The 22,646-nt window shown below is 40.8% G+C and overlaps 1 protein-coding gene across 1 annotated transcript in view; it reads right to left on the bottom strand.

Annotated features, from left to right (window-relative positions):
* Window positions 1–8,290: 8,290 nt before the first annotated feature.
* Window positions 8,291–22,646, bottom strand: part of Pawr (pro-apoptotic WT1 regulator) — an 82,903-nt gene continuing 68,547 nt past the window's right edge. Inside the window, exons 4-6 of the mRNA XM_021652990.2 lie at window positions 18,257–18,404; window positions 15,663–15,767; window positions 8,291–14,199 (exon numbers count right to left, since the gene is read on the bottom strand). Of these exons, the coding sequence (XP_021508665.1) occupies window positions 14,113–14,199; window positions 15,663–15,767; window positions 18,257–18,404 (340 nt within the window). The 3' untranslated portion in view covers window positions 8,291–14,112. The remainder of the gene's footprint in view (window positions 14,200–15,662; window positions 15,768–18,256; window positions 18,405–22,646) is intronic.

Genomic DNA, 22,646 nt, shown 5'->3' with positions numbered 1-22,646 from the left:
TAACATCAGGTGTCCTTCATCAGGCACAAGTATCCTATTTCTTTGAGTCCACCTGTCAGTTCCAGGTGACAGTTTTACTGATGAAAGGACAAGAGGGACTCTCATACTTAAAGAAACATTTTTTTCCAATGGTAACAAATATAAACCAGTTTCTAAAGGAGGCAATGGATAAAATGGTTAAAACCAGGGCAAACTTCCTACTCTGCTCAACAGTACTTTTTATAGTATTTTTAAATCTTTTGCTTTCCTTTTAAACAGGCAATTCTGTTTTGTTTTCAAAGCAGGGTCCCTCTACATAGCTCTGGCTGTCCTGGAACTCACTATGTAGACCAGGCTGGCCTCAAACTCAGAGAGATCCACAAGCCTCTTGCCGCTAGAGTGGTGGAGTTAAAGGTATTTTCTGAACCTGGCAGAAAACAGGATTTGGTTTTACCATCATGTGACTTTTTAAGGTGAACAACCCCCCTCTCTCAGTTCTCCTTCCTCATCCTCAAAGAGCCACGTCTTTAGTTTTGAACACGTTACAACTGAGTCCCTTAAAACCAAGAAAAGGATGTTCTTATGTCTCCCAAAGTAGGGGAAGAATTTCAGCTGTTTTCAAAACATTCTAAGTTTGTAAGTAAATCCTACCAACCTCATCTAAAGCTTTCAAATATGTTCCCCTACCCCCACTCTGGTGAAAAAGAAACCCAAAGACAAGGATGACAATAAAAGAATAAAGTGTCTGCTGTACTCAGTTACAAAAGAAAAGAAAGTAAAAGGAGGATTTCAACCATGGTAAGAAGATTTTTGAAGTAACCAGATACAAAGCTTGTCAAGGTCTCTCCTTGGTTCCAGTTCAGCTGCAAAGCTCAAACAGATAGAAAAGCGTTAAGAAACACTTTTACTTCACAATAGTGGCTGTGGGAATTTTGTGAACTATATAAACACAGATATTTGGAAGCTCATTGCAAAATTAAGAATGTTCTGAAACTATCCTGGTTCTTGAGATGATCAGAATGTACTAAAAAATGTGGGACTCTGACCTCTACTGAGATCTTAAAAAGCAACAGTCATTAAAAATAAGACAGCTGGGCAAAAGTAAAAATTCATGTCACAAATTAAATTAATGGAAACATGATTTTGTTCTCCCAATTCCTATTCCCTCTCAGTTTCTCAAGATCGGGCATGCAGTTTATTTCCAAACATTAAGACTATCAGGACAGCCTGGCTCGATGGCGCATGCCTTTAGTCCCAGCACTCAGGGAGGCAGAGGCAGGCAGATCTTGGTGATTTCAAGGCCAGCCTGGTCTACAAATTGAGTCCAGGACAGGCAAGGCTACACACAGAGAAACCTTGTCCTGAAAAACAAAACAAACAAAAGACTATCAGCAACTTCTTACAGCACAAACCACAGCCCAGGAGGAGAACTAATGTGGTCTCCATAACTGACTTGAGTGCTCACCATTCAGAAAGGACCAAAGGACTTACTGTGAGAAACAAGCCCTCTTATCCCCAGGTTAGGACTCTTTCACTGCGTCAGTAAGTTATAAAACGGCATGAGCTACGATTCTTTGTTGATGTTGTTTACTCCTAAATAACTGAACTGAACCTACCACAAAGAAGGCATGACAATGGATATCTATGAACCAATCTAAGATATAAACGGCAAGACTGGAGTTGGTTTTCATATCAGTAAAAAAAAAAAAAAGAAAAAAATACAGTGGCCCTTCCTCCTCCCTCTTCTCTACGCAGAGGTCCTAAGTAGTAGAGAGATGGGTTTGCCAGTTTTCATTGCCAAGCGCTCCCCTAGGAAAACTGCCAGTAACTAGATTTTATGCTGAGCCGCTAAGAGACCCTTGATTCATGAACCATCACAGCCAACGGCTCAACCTGCTCCTGTCAGCAGACACTCCTGCCTCACAACTGGAGGTGAAAACTTACCAGTGCCTGTACTCCATGTGTGTTTGCGTGCACACGCTGAAACAAGACCTTGATACAAAGTGTGGAATCTCTAGTAAAACCTACGAGTTTGGGTCAAGTTTTAAGTAGGACAGCACACTTCAGCATCGTGTGTGTGTGTGTGTGTGTATTTGTGTGCTGGTGTGCATGCCCAAGCATATGCAGCCCCGAGACTGACATCAACTGTTTCCCTCAATCCTTCTCTAGCAATTTTTGAGTCATTTCTCTCACTGAACCTGGAGCTCAGTGGCTGACGTAGGCAGGTCACCTCAAGTCCCAGATTCTCCTCTTTCTGCCTCCCCAGTCCCACTTTCTGGAGCACAGTGCCATGCTGGGCTGGGTTTCCTTCCTTCCTTCCTTCCTTCCTTCCTTCCTTCCTTCCTTCCTTCCTTCCTTCCTTCCTTCCTTCCTCTCTATTTTTTTCCTTCCTTTCCTTTCCCCCCAAGGCAGGGTTTCTCTGTGTAGCCTTGGCTGTCCTGAAACTTACTATGTAGACCAGGCTGGCCTCAAACTCATAGAGGTATGCCTGCCTCTACCTCTCTAATGCTGGATTAAAGTCATGCCTGGCTTTCTATGTGAGCTCTGGGGATTTAAATTGAGCTCTCCATGCTTTCACAGATCCACTTTTTCTTTAAACTGTAGTTTCAATTTTTATATACCTTAATGTCTTTTCATATGTAACTCAGTTATCTATACATTTTTACAGTTATGTGGCTACATCCTGATTTACACACTTTATAAAATGTTTTTAACTTTATAAACACAGCAAACGCAAAACCCTCAACATTTATGACAATCCCTTGATGTTTACAATACACTTAGATATACATTTTCAAAGAAAAGTCACGCTAATCCTAAGAATGAGAAAATAAATGCAAAATTGCCAAAAGATAAACCAAACCAAACCAAACCAAACCAACAAAACACACTTTGGATATTTACTTGAATTTTAAAAATGTATAGTAAAAACACAAGTTAGAAAATGTTTCAATATTATCTACATTTCACAGCTAAAAACAATATTAATACTACATGGCGGTCACACCCGACCCCCTCAGAGGGCTAGTGAGGTTTTTCATTCTTTATGAAAGGAGCAGTTCTCCATGCCACAGCCTCAAATTGAAATGTACGTGATGAAGCTGGACCAGCCTATGCCAGAAAAGAAGTACACTAACTAGAACTGGAGGGATAAAGTCCACTTGAAAGCTGCCACTGGCTCAGGATCAGACAATTTGGACATAAAAATGACCATGGCCAGTTAAAAGCACAAAAACAAGTAAAACAAAGTCGTGACTTACCTTTGACGGTTGCCAAGACCCTGGTCCACCATGATTATAAAATTGATAAATAGTGGGGCTGGAGAGATGGCTCTGCACTTAAGGGCATTGGCTGCTTTTCCCAAAGGATCAGGGTTTGATTCCCAGCACCCTCGTGGATACTCACAACGATCTGTAACTCAGTACAGGGATCAGATGCCCTTTTCTGACCTCCACAAGCACCTGGCACACAAGTGGTATGTGGACATACATGCAGGCAAAACACCCATAACACATAAAATAATTTTTTAAATAAAAAATTCAATAAACACGATTGTTTTATGGTGACAGTTTGACTGTGTTGCCCACTATCTAGGCCTCAAGAGCAAGATCTTCCATCCTCTCTCTTCAGTGCTGTGATTATAGGCATGTGCCATGATGTTGAGCTGAAAACTTATTTTAAAAGAGTTCTGACTAGATGCCAGCACTCAGAAGGCAGAGGAAGGGGGTTCTCTGTGAGTGCCATGCCACCCAGAGCTACATAGTGTGTACTCCACACCCTTAAAAAAACATACGTACTAAAGTAAATGGAAAGACAGATTAGAAAACCCCTTCACAAAACCTGGTAACCATCTGTTTCTTGAAAACACTGGAGGGTTAGGCTGGAGCTAGGAATGAATCCTTTAATCTCAGCAGCTGGGGCAGGCTGAGCAAGAATTGCTCTCTGAAGGCCTGCCTGGGACTTCTGGGCCAGCCAGTGCAACTTACTTGCCTAGCCTAGCATATGTGAGGTCTTAGGTTCAATTCCAAGAAAGATGGGAAAGAAGGGTGGGAGGAAGGGAGGATGGATTAACAGAGAATTCATAACCGAGCAGCCAAGCTGGTAGTGTTTGAGTAAGCAGTCTTTATATCATGAAACAACAAGCAGACATTGTGGCTTCTCATGGCACTCAATGGGGAGTGCAAGCTTTCTCCTCAGTCTAGCAATTTACAGAAACGAGAGGGTAGCAGAAAGATTCAAACAGTCACATCCTGACGGGGGCTGGGGGGGGGGGTTCTACAGAGCAAATCACCCAAGCCCTTCCATTTAAAAAGCAGTGTTAAATAGGATGTGGAACTAATTAGCAGGTTAAAAAGACTTAGCTATACCAAGTACAATGGATTCTTCTCAAAATACATCCTTACCAGCATAAATCAACAGGCCAAAGGATCCTTCTTCTTTATTCCTTCCATATCTGGAGAAAATCTGAACATACAGTATTCGATTGTGGAACGGTCCATGACAGTGAAGTTGAGGTAGGAGAATTGCTTTGAGGTGTGTAGCTAACTGAAGGCCGGCTGTGCTCTGAATTCAGGATGGCCTTCAGCTGAGTGCAGGCTTTTCTTAGGCTATCAGTAAACAGAGCAGGAACTCTACAGCAGGCCCACTGCACCAGGCCCGAGGCCCCTCAACGGCAAGCGCCTTCAGCTGGAGGGCTCTGCATCAGCTTTAAGGACATCTCTGCAGAACGTCGATCATTCCTCTCTTGCCTTCACCTCCTAGCCTCTGACAGCTTCCTCAACCTTCTCTAGCTTCCTCCTCATTTCCTAAGAAAAGTTTTCTTCTAGGAAGTCTGACATGACTGTTTCTCTGAGAACCCCACCAAAATACATACTAAAAATATATACTCACTTCAGTGCCATGACAATGCTGTGGTTATTATTTCTCACTATAGGAGAGCCGTAAGAACATATTTATAGGAAAATAAGAGTTTAAAACACCACAGGAAAAGTGGTTGGGTGGTAAAATAACACCAGTCAGATACTGAGATTTCCTGTACTTTGTGCGATACCTAAAGGAAGATGTGGTCAATCTTGGAAACTGCTGAAGATGTCAAAATGAAGAGACATCTGAGAAATGGTCATAGCCAGGAAGAACCCGAGACATAAAGAACTGAGTATGATTTGCAGTTGGACTAGCTCTTGGCACATGCATGTACACACACCAGGGAAACAATGAAAAAATGGGAACTGAGTGATGTATTAAAACTGATTCATTGTTTGCAATGTACAATATAAAATGTAAGGTGCAACATGGGACAGACACAGGCCATCTAAGAATTCTCCGTATTACTGTAATTTTGTAAAGCTCAGCATGTCCTAAAACTTTTTTTTTCCTTTTTCTTTTTTAATTCTTAATTGTTAGTGCTAGGACAAATCTCTAATCCCAGCATTTGTGGGGCAGAGGCAGCTGGATCTCTGTAAATTCAATGCCACCCTAATCTTAGATGAGTTCCAGACTAGCTAGTGATTATATATGGTAAGACCCTCTAGAAACATAAATGTTTTTTTTAATTAAAAGCTTATTTTAAAATATCATGTTTAAGAAACTAATGGCCCAAATTGAGTGTCTATCTGTACTCACTAGAATGCCAACTGTGCGTCACCAGTAAGCCATTAGCTAGAAAGTGTCATTTAATTTTCTGAACTCACAAGAAAAGTTGAAAAGCTTTAGACTCCCCAAGCCCCACCCCTGCCAAGTGATTGCAATGTACATGCAAAACACAAAACCCAGTACCCCTGAGGCACATATTTAAAACTTGATGTTGCAATCAAGCTTTAAAATCTGATACAAACGTGTGATTGATACTTAAAATACCCTTTAGGAAATAACTGTTAAGAAAGAGAACAACCAAGATTCTGTTGCCTGATTTCTTGGACTTGTGAACCAAACTGAACTCCACAGATAATAGTACTACTCTGAAGCAGTGCATCAAGCTGCCAGTGTGAGGAGGGTCTACTGATAGTGTCTTTATCAGTGAGAGCAACAAAGATCAAAATTCACATTATACTCTTTAGACAATATGTCTAAAACAAAGCAAATAACAAGAAGAGATAGAAATCTCTGCATTGATTAAAAAATAGCAGCGTAGTTCAGTGACTTAAAACTTTTCACAAGCAGGACTACCTGAAGTCATTGTTATTAGACAAATCACCTGGCTTTTCCCCCAAATTTCTCAAATTCAGGTGTTAGGTGGGGCCAAAGACTTTTGTATTCCTATCAGGTTCCCAAGTGAAATGGATGCCGGTACTGTGAGAAACACTGAGAACACAGGTCAAACAAACACTTTGCAGGGCCGTGATTACAGCCCCGTACGAAGTCCACGTGTTTACAGATTGCAAAGTCCTGTAGTCAAACGCAAGGAGTTTTGTGATGTCTGGGAATCACGGGCTTCGAAGAACCAAACAAAACAGTCTCTAAAGCAAGGAACGCACCGTAGGGGACAAAACAGTCTCTACAGCACAGAACGCTCTTCGGGGGACACACCCGGTCTCCTTAGTCATCAGAAACTGAAGCATATGATCTTGGAAAGGGCTACAAGTGGAGGCATCCCAGGCCGCCTGGGAGCTTCAGCGATTTTAAGGTCCCGCTTATTCATTCCATGAAGACGCCCGCTGACCTCACCGATGGCAGCTGCTGAACCTGAATGTGAGTGGCATTATCAGACTTTATGTCAGTATTGTTCGCCATCCTTGGACATGTGCTCACGAAGCCCTCAACGGCCTACAGAAGGCTGAGCTTTCCAGCTCTGATACCAGCTAATGACTGTTTTCTTATCAAAAGCTATTTTCTGATTCTTCTGTGTGGATCTCTTTGCCACTGACAAGACAGCTTTTGTTTAGGCTTTTTCACTAGAAAAACAGTCAAAGAAACCTGATGCCTTCCTATTTGCTTTTTTTTTTCAACCATTTCCTTTTATAAAGTTAAAAATGCCCACCGATGACAGGTTCTACCTCCGGTTAACGGCAGCAGAGAGCTGGGACTTTAAATGGAGACGAACATTTCTTTGGCTAGAAGCCTGTGCATGCCCTGCAGTGTGTCTAAGTAAGAATAGCACCTGACTAATTGACAGCAGGCTTTAACATGGAAAAACAAAAAACAAAAGATGCTATAACAGCCCTAACACAAAAGCTCAATTTTCCTTTTTTACTGGATGCCTAACTTAATCCCAGCACTCTGGAGGCAGAGGCAGAGGCAGGTGAATTTCTGTGAGTTCCAGGCCAGCCTAGTCTGCAAAATAAGGGCTGGGACAGCCAAGGCTACAAAGAGAAACCCTGTCTGAGAAAATCACGTTAATTTTTCCATGCTGCACCCCTAACACTGAGTGCCTTTCTCTTTGTTTAAAGGTGTTATTAACAACTGGGTAGCTCACTATAGCATATATGAGGAAGACACACACACACATTATGACTCAAAATTTTCTAAAGTATATTTGGTCCAAGATTAAGAAAAAGTTTTGCTTTCTAGTTTTCTTTTTATTCTGTTAGATATATATATATATATATATATAAATTAAAGGCTGTAAAGAAATTATAACCAGCCCTATGTGAAGATCTAATGTTAAATATTCTATTCTGAGAGGCAACTGATAATAAAATGTGAAGATGCAGAAGAGGAGGCACAAGGCCAGGGAACCGAGGAACTATCAGCTCAGCAGCTGGCTAAACGTGTGCATTCCCACCTGCACACACAGCAAATCGCACACTAAAAAGCACAGAGTTTTGGTGAAACCAACAATAAAGGCTTCCGTTTCAATTAAGATTATGAGACCTTTGAATTTGGAGGAGGGCGGAGGGCTGTACGGGAGGGTTTGGAGGGAGGAAAGAGAGAAATGTAATTATATTATAATCTCAAAACAATGGAGATCTTGCAAAAACCTTTTCACTGGGTGTGCTAATTAAAAGCATTACCTTCTTACCGAAGAACTAGAGATGTTAGCAAAATACTCATGCCGGGATGCCTGTGGACTTGCTAGAGATGGCCGGTGTTACGGAGATTACTTAAGTACAGTCCTCCAGGAGGGAAGGCTGATTTGCTTGTGCAGGTGTCCACAGACTGACACCTTAGCTAAAAGGTTATGTAAAGCATTTGCTGAAAAAACAAAGACTAGATTTTTATACCCCCAAACTGATGTTATCTGTTTTAAGCTAATTGAGACCTGAAATTCTTTGAATAACCCGATTGGGTTAGTAACAGTTCCAACTTTGAATCAAGAAACTGTTTCTATAGTTTTAAAACACAAAGAAAAGGGAAAAGAAACAACTAACCAGTATTGAAAAGATGAAAACATACTTTTTATTGAAGATTCATTTTTTCCATGCAAAGCTTATTGTAAGAGTGAATCTATTACATTGAGTTCACTCTTCCGTGATGGAAGCCCACACAATGGGATGGACCAAACCTATTTACACAACACTGTGTCCAATTACTTAATCCAGATAATTTTCATTAATATTTGGGTTCAGTTGATCTTAATCAAACTGTAAGGTAAGTCTTAGTTGTCTTGTGACTTTTGCTGGTACATGCCCACTTGCTTCTTAAATTTAGAGAAAAAAAGTAACAGGCAAATAAAACCCTCGCAGAATGAAACCAAATTTTTAAAGGACTAAGTTGACAAACAAAAAACATACACACAATTTGGCATGCAGAGAAAAAACTAAAACAAAACAGGGCAGTCAATCAATGTCCACCAAGTGACTGTCATTGCCATTTTAATTACCAGAGTGTCTACTGACAACTGAACCGAAGGTTTGACAGATGGCACGCTCAAAAGCACAGCAGTGACCAATATCGAATACAGAAATACTAATTTGAACATAACCAACAATTCAATTTGAATATAACCAACAATTGTGTATATGACATGCATTAAACTTTTTATTTTATTACATTTCTTTTCTTCTTTTTTCAAGACAAGAGTTTTTCTGTGTAGCTCTGGCTGTCCTGAAACCATGTAGACCAGGCTGGCCTCAAACTCACAGAGATCCCCCTGCCTCTGCATCCTGAGTGCTGGGATTAAAGACCACCACCTGGTCTTTACGACATTTCGTAATTATCACTTCCTAATGCATACTTACACAAAAAGATAGGAAGATACTTTCTGGTGTTCGCCAGTTCTTTCCCTTTACCGCTCAGAAATGTTCCAGCAAATGGAACAGTACCTATTAACTAGACCTAACAGTCAAGGGCGGGATAGGAATGAGACCTGCTTTGCAATCACCTATGCAGATTCAGCCGTTTAGCTCCCTAGAACGGCTCCTGTACTTCACGCTCCTATACACTGCTTGGACTATACATGGAAGAGCCAGCAGATGGTCACCTAAGTGTCTGCTTGAAACGGGTAAGAAAATTTAGTACAGAGAGGCTCACGGAACTATTTGAGTTGTACTATGTTAGGAAACACAGCTAAGCCAAAACCAAACAAATGAAACACACACAAAACAAACAAACAAACAAACAAACAAATCTCACAAGGCTAAGGCAGGAGGATGATGACTTTGAGGCTGGCCTGGATGACAAACTGAGTCTCAAGCCAGGTTAGGCTACAATGGGAGACCTTCTTAAAAACTCAGAACAGAAGACTAAAACAGGCTCAGGTTTTCTTGACCAACGGTTCAAGTCTTATTATTTTTCCGTTTAGTGTGAGGGTTTCTGTGTGTCTGTGTGTGTGTATGCATGTGCACCACATTACAAATGTAGATGTCAGAGGGACAGCTTGTGAGAGTCGGGTCTCCTTCCCCCGTGTGGGTTCTGGAGTCTGAAGCCTGGGGTTCAGACTTGGGAGGAAGCGTGTTGACTAGGTGGGCTGTGGAATGCCCAGCTGCTTCAAGTCTTTAAGCACAGATGGGAACCATCACCGTGTCCACATAGAACACAGTGAGCACCATGGGGGTGGGGGCGTGCAGGAGTGCCTCTGGCAGGGACTGGCCAGCAAACAGCTGTTCAGTAGGGTTGTTTTCAGTTTGATGGAACAAAACCGCACCACATCGTGTTCAGGTAAATACTATTTAAAATTCGCATCCGCAAGATGTCCTGTGGAGTACACACAGAGCTCGGTGATGCTGTGCTTACCTCGGTTTTGGGTTCAGTTCTCAGTACCGCAAGAAGTAAGAAATATCTAACTTAAAGATGAAAACAAGATGCCCTTTAGTTTCAGAACAAAAACAGAGCCAAAAAATCTGGGCCCAGGGGTCTTTTCTGAGACTGATACTGCAACCAGGGACTATGCATGGAGATAACCTAGAACTCATACACAGATGTAGCCCATGGCAGCTCAATCTCCAAGTGGGTTCCCTAGTAAGGGGAAATAGGGAGGGATTGTCTCTGACATGAACTCAGTGGCTGGATCTTTGACCACCACTCCCTGATGAGGGAGCAGCATTACCAGGCCACAGAGGAAGACAATGCAGCCAGTCCTGACGAGACCTGATAGGCTAGGGTCAGATGGAAGGGGAGGAGGACCTCCTCTATCAGTGGACTGGGGAAGGGGCATGGGAGGAGAAGAGGGAGGGAGGGTGGGATTGGGCTGCAGCTGGGATACAAAATGAAAAAATTGTAGTAAATTTTTAAAAATTAAAAAAAAAAAATAATCTTACTATCACCCAAAAAATAAGAGAGGCCGACCTTTGCTGGCACACACCAGGATGTGGATGCTTGACACTAATTGTAACTTACAGAAAGCTTGCTTGGACCTTTAAACATTGGTTCTGTCTCACTTTCCATATTCCCTCTATGGCAAAGCTGGTGCACCTGGGTTCATATACTGCAATAAAAATACATGGCTAAATCCTAGAGGAAATTAATAAAAACTATGAATACTTATTAAGTAAGTGCCACCTTTCTGGCTAGGTATCTGAAACTTATTAAGTTGTCACTGATTGAAGTCTGCTGAGGAAGAGCAGGAGGGAGGGGGGCCTGCCACTGTATTCCTGAAAGTTGTTCAGGCTACCAGATCACTTCTCCAATCCCAGGCAGGACTCTGGACAAAGTCTTTTTTCTTTTCATCTTGTGATGTGAAAGATGCTGATATTTTTACTACACTGATCTGTCCCGCTTAAACACTGAAAAAAATGGACTCAAATGTTTACATTTTAGTTTCTAATTTGAAAACTCCAGATTACTCCAGAAAACAGACCACATATAACCGAGGTAGGTTTGTGTTGTTGTTTTTAAATCTTAAGAATGCATCCTATCACTATTCAATTTTTTTTAATTACTATGGGATAAAAAAAATTACATTACTTCATATATCTGTTTGGTGTTTAATTCGTACATCTGAAATTACTCGAATAAATGTAACAGTTCTAATCTATTATTTAATGTCTCTCTCAGATTACTTGAAAATACCTAGCCCATCCCCTTTCCTTCTTTTCTAATGCAAGCGCAATATAACAAAACTACCAGGAAATCTAGAATGAAGTCAAGATTACTACAGCAATTTTCAGTTAATTCTTATCAGCATTGGGAAGGCACACCACGTTCATTTGGGGGGATAACAAACTTATTTTTTTAAAAGTGTCACAAATCTATCAGGACTTTGTGTATGGCTTACTATGCCACAAATTACCAGGAGACTTGAGAAATACTGAGTGACAGAACTAAAATTCACAAATCTTTGTACTTTACAGACACTAGTCAAGGCTTCTTGATCACTGCACATATACTAAAGATATCTATTAAAAACTCCCCTGAGCACTTATTTTTTCACTTTTGGAAACAGGGAACCCTAGCCGGGGCTGGCTTTGAGCTCACAATCTTACTGCCTCTGTATTCTGAGTTATGGCACTGCAGATTGTGCCTGGCTCCAAATTCCAATTTACTGATGAGCAAAAACTGCTCTTAGTATTGTTTAACATTTTTATCAAAGTTTAGTTTAAGAATGAATTTAAAAGGAGAATTGTAGTTGATCCTGTTGTTTTCAACAGTGTGTAAAAGTCTGTATGTGAAATAAATCCATATTTTAAGGAGTTGGGGAAAGGGCTCCAATGACACGGCCCACTAACTGCCAGGCTCCTGTAGCAAGTGCACCTGCTAGTATTATTTTAAAAAAGAAAAAATATGCCGAAAGTCCTCCACATTATCTGAATGGGAGAAACTTCAAAACAGCTCAGTTTTTTAAAAAAACGTTCATAGCTGATGTAATTTTTAGAAAGTGAAATTAAATGTACCCTTATGTACAAATTAAAAAGATATTTCAAACTATCTTATTGAAAAATCAATATACTAATGTATTTTAGGGTTGGATGCTGACAGCATTTTTACAACCTCTAAAGGTGAGTACGGAATGAGGCACTGGGGATGCTTCCGCCAGACATCTAAAAGAGAAGAGTACCTCACAGCCAAGGGGGTGACAGAGTCGGTCGGCTAAGACCTTCACGTGGGCTGCAGACCACTGTTGGGGAGGCCGGGTGAACCGCTAAGTTAAAGTGGGAGGTGGGGGACAGGAGAGTCCCAGCTCCAGTGACTTTGTGGGAAACAGCAGCCCTGACTCTCAAGCCAAGTGATTCAGAATCGGCAGCTGAGAAACTGTCTGGGTTCTGGAAACCAAGGTCTAAACCATGCCTCTCTGGGAGCTCCAGCAGGAATTCTATTTACTTTCCTCAAGTGATTATGAATGGTCAATCCCAGAATTTCTGAGGTGACGAGTTGGGGAGACGCTCGTGGCGAATAAAGACACCTGTGGGAAGACAGTATCGGTGTGTGTGACGCTGCTCCACACTTGCCCCACCTGTCTCATCGCCCCTGTTCTTCCAGCAGAGGATAAACGGATGGGTTTGGAAAGTGGAGTAAAAACAGCTGGGAGGGAACCCAATAGGGTTTTACTATGTTCAAGTTCTGAACACTGGTGGACAGGCTGTCAGCATGTCCGCCTTAAATTCACCTGTCCGGACTGGAGATGAGCTATCCAGTTGCTCAGAATGCCTGCTGGGTTTAGTCCCAGCACCATTACAAAGAGGAACCAAAAAGGGAAAGAGATTCAACTGTAAGGCATCCATATGTTTGGGAGCGGGGGGTTCTTAATATGAAAATATAACACAAAACAATCCTAAATACTAAGGACATTTAACAGAAGACAACTTTATTTTATAAATCTTCAAATATGGTTGCTTTAAAATTTTCAGTGTTGGGAAGAAGTAGCCCTTGGATATGTGACTATTCTCTCATGAGAAAAAAGGCATCCCAGTGCTTCGCCCACTCAGGAATTAGCTGGGATTATTCTGTGTCACCTCTGCTTACATGTGCTAACATATATATACATTTTTTAAGCATGAAAAAGATTTTGGTTCTGATTTTGAAGCACATGATGTTAAAAGCATCAATTTTCTTCTTCAACACTGAAATTGTATACAACTTGAGGACTGAAGAATAAACAAATTTTTAAATATCCCATATTTACTAATAAACCCTAGAGCAATAAAAAAGTACCTACATAAGAAACTATACATTAACTGTTTTTCAGAAATAATCGAAAAATTTCAATATTGAAACACAAAATAGTAAATTTTCACTTACTATAACACAGTTCAAGTATTCTCTTGAGTTTATATTTAGCCAACTAGACCATATTAAGTAACTCTGTAAAATAGCTTTCCTTTGAATGATTACTGCTATACAAAATAGTGTGCCTATTACTACTCAAAATCATTAGTGTGGAGAGAACAGATGACAGCACAGGTCTCTCTGAGTAAGTATTAACAACAGAAGGCTGCACACATTAGTAATAAGGCATTCCTGCAAGTATTTGAATTCATGTAAACAAAGACTATGCATATTCCTTTAGGGAGAATTCGTACTAACATAGATAAAATATATGCAAATGGTTGTTACTGTGAACCATACATTATTTGAATATAACACAAAACCAAGAGGCACTGCCTATCATTTTAAAAACTAAAAATGTTACTTATCTGTGAAATACAAGGTTGATACTTTTTAAAACAATGAAGAAGAGTAATTTTGAAAAGAAATATCCATGTGTTTTCTAGAAATAAATATACAGTTATCGCAATGTACTGAAGCACAGGGGCGTTGTCTTAGCCTTGACATTCAATCAGTAGTTTCAAACAGATTTTTCCACACCGAGCCTTGAATCTTCTACCTTGTCAGCTGCCCAACAACTTTCAAAAGAGTTTTATTTTCCTGCTTTAGTTGTTCATTTTCATCTTCTATGTCATCAAGGTCCTGAGGGTAGGGAGAAAATAATACTTTAAAAATGCTGAAAAATACTGTAAAGGAGAACTGAAATAGTAATAGATAATTACTCAATTATCTCTGAAGTGATAAGTTCTAAAAATTACATGCCCTAACATTGCTTGAATAGGCCACTTCTGAAATTAAACAAAAAACAAACAAATAAACAAAAAAAAACAAAAAAAAGCAAGAAGTCAAAGTTTTTTCAAATCTAGAGAGAGAGAGAGAGAGAGAGAGAGGCCGCAATGGGTTCTCTGGTTAGAATTCTGGCCAAAAATGCATAGCCTTATAGTTAGTACTAAAACCATAATAGCTTTTGTTATGAGAAGTATCACTTGAAGGAAAAGCACACATGTATAGACTTAACTTTGCAGTTTATAATACTGAGACTTGACAAAGTCTACCTGTGTCTCATATGACACAGAACCCCAGCACTGATGTGAGCTTACACTTTGCTCTTGGACTATTAGGCAGACCAAAACTTTAGCAAAGTCAGAATTTGCACTTATTCACAGACTGGATGATGCTAAGAAACCAATCTGTTCAAACTGGTGTAAAAATGAGGTTCCTAAAATTAGTACAACCTAGATCTGCCTACATTTAAAATTAAGTGATAAAATACATTTGTGTATTATTACCAAACTATACACATGAATTTATGAATTTATGAGTCATATGAATCATGACTAAATTATAAACTTGGGAAGGAAGAGGTTTTCTGATTATTCTTAATGCTCTCAGTGCCTGAGACAGCACAAACACATCATGGACATCGCAAGTATTTGCCCAGCCTCTTACACTGAATTCCAGCACAAACAAAGACATGCCTATCCCAGGATCAAGATGAAAAACTACAAAAGACCCAAGTCAAATACTGGCTCCGCCAACTACCACAAGCAACTTTGAGCAAGTTAAACGGGGTGTCCTCATCTATAACTCAGGTATTGCCCCTGAGGCAGAGGCTCTGCCCTTGAGGCAGAGGCTGGCCCAAGGAAGGCCCTTCCTTTAGAGTGGCAAATGAAACTAAACCCAGGGCACTGTACAAGCTAGGCAAGCACTTCACCATTAAGTTATTTGGCGGTTTGAGTTAAGATGGATAAGGGGGCTGAAGCGAACTTTTCTTGCCTCCATCTTAGGTAAGATCCTGTAAAAAGCAGAACAATGGGATCTTTTCTCCTCACAGCCACCTTAGTAGATCCCTCTGGCTTCCAGCATGAAGTAAATTCTGGGGTTGAACAGAAAAAGGAACAGCTCCCAAATGAACACTGCAGAGCTTGGGACCTCAACCCAGAGCCAGGAATGTTAAGTATCACTGGAAGAAGCGGAGGGTCTCACCATTAATAACTGTCTGATTAACCAAACCGCACAAGGCAACACACAATGTCTTCAGCCTCACGTGCCTTCACCCAATTAGCAAAAGAAGAACCCCGGGATAGGAATGCAGAAATACTTACTCTATTCAACAAATCAATCTCTTCCTTGAGTTTTCCAATCATTTCTTCTTTATCTTGCATCAGCCTCACAAGTCTAAGGTTTTCTTGCCTTTCTCTTACTACTTCCTGGTAAATAAAATCACAGAGCATTAACAGGGAACTGGCTGATTACATAGTTTAAAATGGCAGACATCTGTCAGTAACAGTAAGATTCCACCAGAGATTAGCAGGGTCTCTTCCACGCATATCTGACTCTGAAGACTTGATAGTGACAATGACACATACGTACACACACACACACACACACACCCCAACTTTGTAAAGGAAAAAGAGAATCCACATAATTTTTTAAAGAGCAAAAATGAAAACTTGTTGTGAATTTTGAGAATGAACATGGAAAAGGTGTATTTGCTGCTGCTGCTCTGCTGTTTTCTTTTAAAAGAGATGGTATTTCCTAGGCATGGTGGACCATACTTAGTGCGGCAGTTGGGAGTCTGAGGCAAGAGGATAACTTGAGCTTAGGGGTTCAAAGCTAACTGCAGCACCATAACAAGATCCTGTCGGGGGAGAAAGAGGTTATTTCCTTTAGTGGTGAAGGCATTGATAAGATGCCCATGAGCCCATAAACAACCCCAACGGAACTCGCAGAAGTGGGGCTAGTTGGAAAAAGGATTAATGGAAGTGGCTGGGAGAGATGAGGATGGACATGCAAAATACAGTATGTACACATATGAAATGTCATAGTGAAGCCTGTTAGTATATATAATCAGTACATTCTAACAGAAAGAAGCAGTTAGGAGAAGGGTAAAGCGCACCAGGGTGTACTTATATGGAACATAAAAAAGGGGAGAAGGAAGTGGGGAATCCCCGTCTTGCTCCTCTTCTCTTCTTCCTGCCAGAGGTGAGCATCCCTTCCCTCACGCCCTTGCTTCAGCAAAGACCAGAAACAACAGGACCGGCCGTAATTCGAAAACCACGAGCCACAATAAATCTCCAAAAGAAAAAAACAAACAACAACAAACCCCTACAAAGCATCTTACTCAAAGAACAGTCAGACCTGGAAAATACTGTACTGAGGTAACCTAGTCTCATAAAGACGGAAATCACACATTCCCTCCCACTTATAGTCTCCAATTTTCAGTATATGCAAACAGAGGTGTGAGAGTTGGCACAGGTTACGAGACCAGGTATCAGACCACTAGAGAACAAGAAGTGTTAAAAAAAAAAAAAGTAGGGGAAGATGACATGTGACAAGAAAGCAGAAAAGATACAGGGAATGATGGGGATACAAGGAAGGAAGAATAGGAAGAAAAGTGAAAAAAACAAAACAAAAAATTTTTGATTGAAAAACACCATAACAAAATATGATACTTTGTGAGCTAATAAAACTGCCTTTTTTTGTTGTTTTGTTTTGTTTTGTTTTTGTTTTGAGACAGAGATTCTTTTGTGTAGCCTTGGCTGTCTAGGACTCGATTTGTAGACCAGGCTGGCCTCAAACTCACAGATATCCACCTGCCTCTGACTCCTGGAGTGCTGGGCGTGTGCCATCATGCCCAGCTATTTATTTAAAAACAAACAAACAAATCTTAATTTAGAAGTTCTTGAATTTAGGACCTCCAGCATGGTGTTTTGTACACAGCTATAATCCTAGCTCTTAGGGGGTGGAGACTAGCAGCTCAGGTCCATGATCATCTTCAGTTACCTAGACTGTATGAGATTTGGTCTCAGTAAGCCAGTAACAGATGAAAGACTCCAAGGACTTCCTCGAAGAGATGGAATGGGCTCTAGAAGGACTCACTTTTATCCCAGCCCTCAGAGGATGGAGCAGGCTACCCACAGCCATCAAAGGCTGCGAGCAACTCCACCCGGGAACCTCCTGGAGCCTTTTGGAGAAACTTGTTAAAAACTAATGTGTATTCTCTAAGCCTTTAAATTTAAGTAATGGTTCCTATCAGAAACAGGGGTTAAAGCTTAAATGCAACCTAACAAAACAAAACACTGTGTAAGCAGTAAATTAAAAGCTAATCATTGTAGCATAAAGAATAACTTCCATTCACTGAAACAAAACATATTTCAACCAATTCAGTCAGCACCAGTAATCGGTTTCAGGTGAGTCTGTGGGAGAGCCTGTGGTTTAGTTTTGCTGCAATGTTCATCTGAATTGTCAGAACATCTAAGCAAGGTTATCCTCTTCCTACATGAGAGTGGTTCAAGCCCCAGATATGGACCCAACTCAGAATCGCTATAAGGTCTAAATCAACAGTGTGTTCAGACGATGTAGCACAGGGAAGTACAGCCCAACAGCGCAGACATCTAAGCACTCAAGACACTGCTCTTGACACTGCAAGGAAGACTTGATGGGACAGGAATGGCTACTGGATTGACAAGTTCAAAAATTCAGCTCATTCCTCACGTTTTTGTGGACAGAAAAGCACTGAGGAAATGGGGGTATACCTAATCAAGAGTATCTAGAAGCTGGTGCAGAAAGAGCCAAAGTTGCTCCTGGAGTAGAGCCAGGCCTCTCCTGCCCAGATGCCCCCTCCCTTTCTATTTGGGAGACTGAGAGAAAATGCCAAGAAGTGTTAATTTTATTTTGACTAATTTACAATTCATACCTTTTCAAGATCTTCAATTCTCTTTTCCAAGGTGCTACTGGAGGCAAAGTTTCCTGCTGCATTTGCATCTCGGCTCTGCCTGCTGAACCCACTTCTGTCCATGCGGGGATATCTACTTGAGACTTCATCTTCTGGGGCACTGCTCGTGCTGTGAAAATAAAAGCGAACATTTCATAACCACCGCCACACTCTAAAGAAAGACGCCAGGGTTGTTTTCTCTTTGGTCTGAACAGTTAACAGTCTTTGAGGACACACAAAACTGCAGAATTTAACCCTTATTCAAACACAATGGGAAAAGAAACCATAAAGGCACATTGATTCTTTCAGCTAATTCCAAGCTGGCTGTCAGTGTCAGGCAGAGTTCTAGGTTCTGAAGATGTTGAGAGCAACCACAAACAGGGACTGTCCTTTCAACTGGGAATGCCAACAGATATAATACAGTAAAGTGGCCATCACTTTTCAGTCTCGGGCAGACATGATAGGGACTGGAACATGATCTCCTAGACCATCTGTGGTGAATTCACTTCTCTTATTTTTTTTATTTTTTAATAGCCAGGTGGTGGTAGTGCACACCTTCAACCCCAGCTCTTGGGAGCAGAGGCAGGCAGATCTCTGAATTTGAGGCCAGCCTGGTCTACAGAGTGAGTTCCAGGACAGCCAAGGCTACACAGAGAAACACTGTCTGGAAAAAAAAAAAGAAAAAGAAAAAAAGAAAGAAAAGAAAACCTTTTTATTTTCAGAGTTCAATGTTTCATTAAATTCCAAAACATAACATCAATATAATTTTAACTGAAAAAAGGAAAGAACTGATAAACTCGCAAAATTGTAACCAAAAGTGTGCTAATATAGGCAACTACTTCCACTCTGGTAACTTATTCATACTGCAAGCTTCACCAGCACTTCCTCAAATTCAACACTAGCTTACAGCAGATTAATAGCACTGTCAATATTTAACGGATTCAACGTAACAGCTGTTGCTCTGCGCTCTGTGTTATCTCCTACTACATAAAAATCACCCCCAAACTTTATGGCTTAAGGTAGTGCACACTTACTGACTCAAAGTTTCTGCTGTTGGAGAATTCAGAAGCAGCTTAGAGAATAATTAAGGCTGTGGGTCTCCCGTGAGAGCTGCTGAGAGCTACAGTCACCTGAAGGTTTAACTGAGCTGGAGAGTCGGCCTGCAAGCCCACTCAAGCGTCTGTGGGCGAACGTATTCAGTGCCTCCCGGCTGTCAGCCAGAGGCCTCAGTTCCTCCGCTGGGCTACTTAACACACAGCAGCAGGCTTCCAGAGAGATTACACTTTAGAAATCAGACCAGAGGCTGAAGTGTCTGCCACAACCCAGTCTCAAGGTGGCAGGCCATCACACCTGCTTCCTTTTGCTACGTGTCAAAGATCGCCCTGGTGAAACACTGAGAGGGAGTTACAGAAGGCTTAAGTAACGGGGAGGGAGGGCTCATCAGGGGCCACCTTGAAGGCTGGCTACTGCATTTGGTGATTCATCTCTACTAGATCACAGGAGTGCTATCTGTCTTAATAGCACTTAGAAACTAGTCTCATAGAAGCAAGTTGACAAATTTATTTTAAAGCAGCTGCAGAAAGCTCAGGATAATCATTTTAAAAAACATTAACTGAGCCTGACATTGGTGATGCACACCTTTAATCCCAGCATATGGAAGGCAGAGTTAGGCAGGTCTCTGTGAGTTTGATGCCAGCTTAGTCTACAGAGTTCCAGGACAGTCAGGACTACACAGAGAAAAACTTGCCTCAAAAAAACAAACAAATAAACAAACAAAAAACCAAAAATCCAACCCCACCTCCTCAAACAAAACAAACAAACAAAAAACATTAATTGAAAATCTATAAACTATGCTTTTAAATTTTTTTGTTTTCAATCTTTCATTAGTGGCCACTTGAAATATCTTATATGCAAAATTACTGTGAAATCTTAAAGTAGCTGTGGTAGATTGAATGTAATTGGTTCCCAAAGACACACAGGGAATGGCACTACTAGGAGGTGTGGCCTTGTTGGAGGAAGTGTGTCACTGTGGAGGCTGGCTGTGAGGTCTCATATATGCTCAAGTGACACAGTTTCCTGCTGGCTGCCGACGAAGATGTAGAACTCTCAGCTCCTTCTCCCACACCATGTAGATGCTGCCATGCTTCCCATTGTGACGATAATGGACTAAACTTCTAAAACTGTAAGCCTGCCCCAATCAAATGTTTTTCTTTATAAGAGCTGCCATGGTCATGCTGTCTCTTCACAGTAATAAAATCCTAAGATAGTAGCTTTTAAAGAAAAAATGGATTCCTGATTTATGAACTTCCCACTCAGATCTTTTCATTCTGTTTGACCTTATACCATCCAATGGTAATTTTCAAACACGCAATACCATGACAACCATTTACTTCATTGATTATTCTAACTTTATTATGAACCCACGAAGGTGAGCTATAGGAACTTCACCATATAATTACTACCATTTTTTTTTTGTTCTTTGATCCTATCTGCCATTGAAAAACATCTGACATTCCTTCCTTGCACAAAAGGTTAAAATAATTAAAAAAGAGAGAAGTATCTGTGTGTGGAGGGGAGGTGCTCGCTAGCAGCCAAGTAAGTCCAAGGCACATACTTATAAAGTGGGCCACCAAAATACTTTCTTATCTTGCAAAAACACCCAAAGTTCACCTGAAGTTCAAATACTTCTGACTGAAATTTTTCCTTTGAAAGCCAACCTATAACCACTTAGCATACAAGAGTCGATTAGCCTGGATGATAAGATCAAGCCCAAGCTAACATTTTTCAGGAATTTCAGATTTAAAGCATTAGCGTTTTAGTCCTCTGTGCCTTTAGTGAACTACTGTGCTGAATGTTCAGTTGATGGAGCTTAGCTGACACAGCAATACATTCTCCAACAACAAGCTTACACTCGGATGCAAGCTCCCGTACCAGTTTAAGGAGCACACTAGGAGCGGGACTATGCTACAGTATTTAAACTCACATTGAGAAGAATAAGGTACAGAGTACAGAGAGCAGCCGAGAAGGGCAGCCCAATAAGGCTACGACATAAAAATGTAAACAGAAGGTGGTAGGAGGACAGAAAAGCAAGCAGAAAACCGGAAAGCTATTTCATACAGTTCAAACTAATTCAAACTCAAAAACAGTCTCCATTTTTTTACTAGCATACCCATATTGGAATGGGTATTCACTTAACCATTATTTTGTGGGATTTATGATCATAGAAAGGTAGTAAACATCTGTGTTGCCAAAATATAGTATACAAAGGATTGAAAGAGCCTAAAATTTTACTTACTTATGCTACAATATTCATTCTTACAGAAAATGACTATTTAAAAAATTTTAAAAATAGGGAATATGCTTTATTCTGAGAATTTATTTTAATACCTCATGATATAGAAATTCAAAGAATGATCCATTTATATATTTGTCTTTAATGGTTATCACAGAGATGTAAAATCTGAAAAATGTTGAAGAAGTTTACTTTTTTTTTTTTTTTTTTCTCGAGACAGGGTTTCTTTTGTAGCCGTGGCTGTGCTGAAGTCACTTTGTAGACCGGGCTGGCCTTGAACTCACAGCAATCCACCTGCCTCTGCCTCCCTGAGTGCTGGGATTACAAAGGTGTGCACCTCTGTTCTCATATAAGAAGAACAGACCTGACCTGTGCATCTTGTGAGATGAACCACCATGTGGTCATATTTGCTCACGTTTTCTCCACAGAGTTCCTAACCGCGGACTTACTTATTTTGTGATCGTTAGCTAAAGTAGATAATTTTTTTAAAGATTTTTTTATTTATTATGTATACAATGTTGTGTTTGCATGTACACCTGCACGCCTGAAGAAGGCTCCAGATCTCATTACAGATGGTTGTCAGCCACCATGTGGTTGCTGGGAATTGAACTCATGACCTCTGGAAGAGCAGCCAGTGCTCTTAACCTCTGAGCCAACTCTCCAGCCCCCTAAAGTAGATAATTTATAAGCCCATTAAACAGTCTAGTTTCAATATTGTGCAAGAGGGACAAAGTGAACAAAGGCTATTGCTTTCTGGACACCTTAGTGTTAAGTGGCCGTGGGACAAGAAGGAATGCCTAAATAACCATGCACAGGGATGGCTACCAAACAGCCATGTCTGCTCCCCACCCTCAGAGAAAAGGTAAACATAACCAAGACGGGGGTGAACATCTGTAATCCCAGCTCCTAAAGGAGGCTGAGGTTGGAGGACCTACTCGGGCCCTGGAGTCTGAGTCCAGCCTAGGAAACAGAACAGAACACCATCTCAAAGCAACAAATAAACACATTTATCGAAAGTAATAGAGATTGTAATAATGAACACCTGCACGCTGACAGATAATCTTGTGTACAAAAGCTACT

Source organism: Meriones unguiculatus, chromosome 2, assembly GCF_030254825.1.
Source record: "Meriones unguiculatus strain TT.TT164.6M chromosome 2, Bangor_MerUng_6.1, whole genome shotgun sequence".
NCBI classification, from domain to species: domain Eukaryota; kingdom Metazoa; phylum Chordata; class Mammalia; order Rodentia; family Muridae; genus Meriones; species Meriones unguiculatus.
Note: the sequence above shows the minus strand (reverse complement) of the source record. Positions and strands in the feature narration are given on the sequence as shown.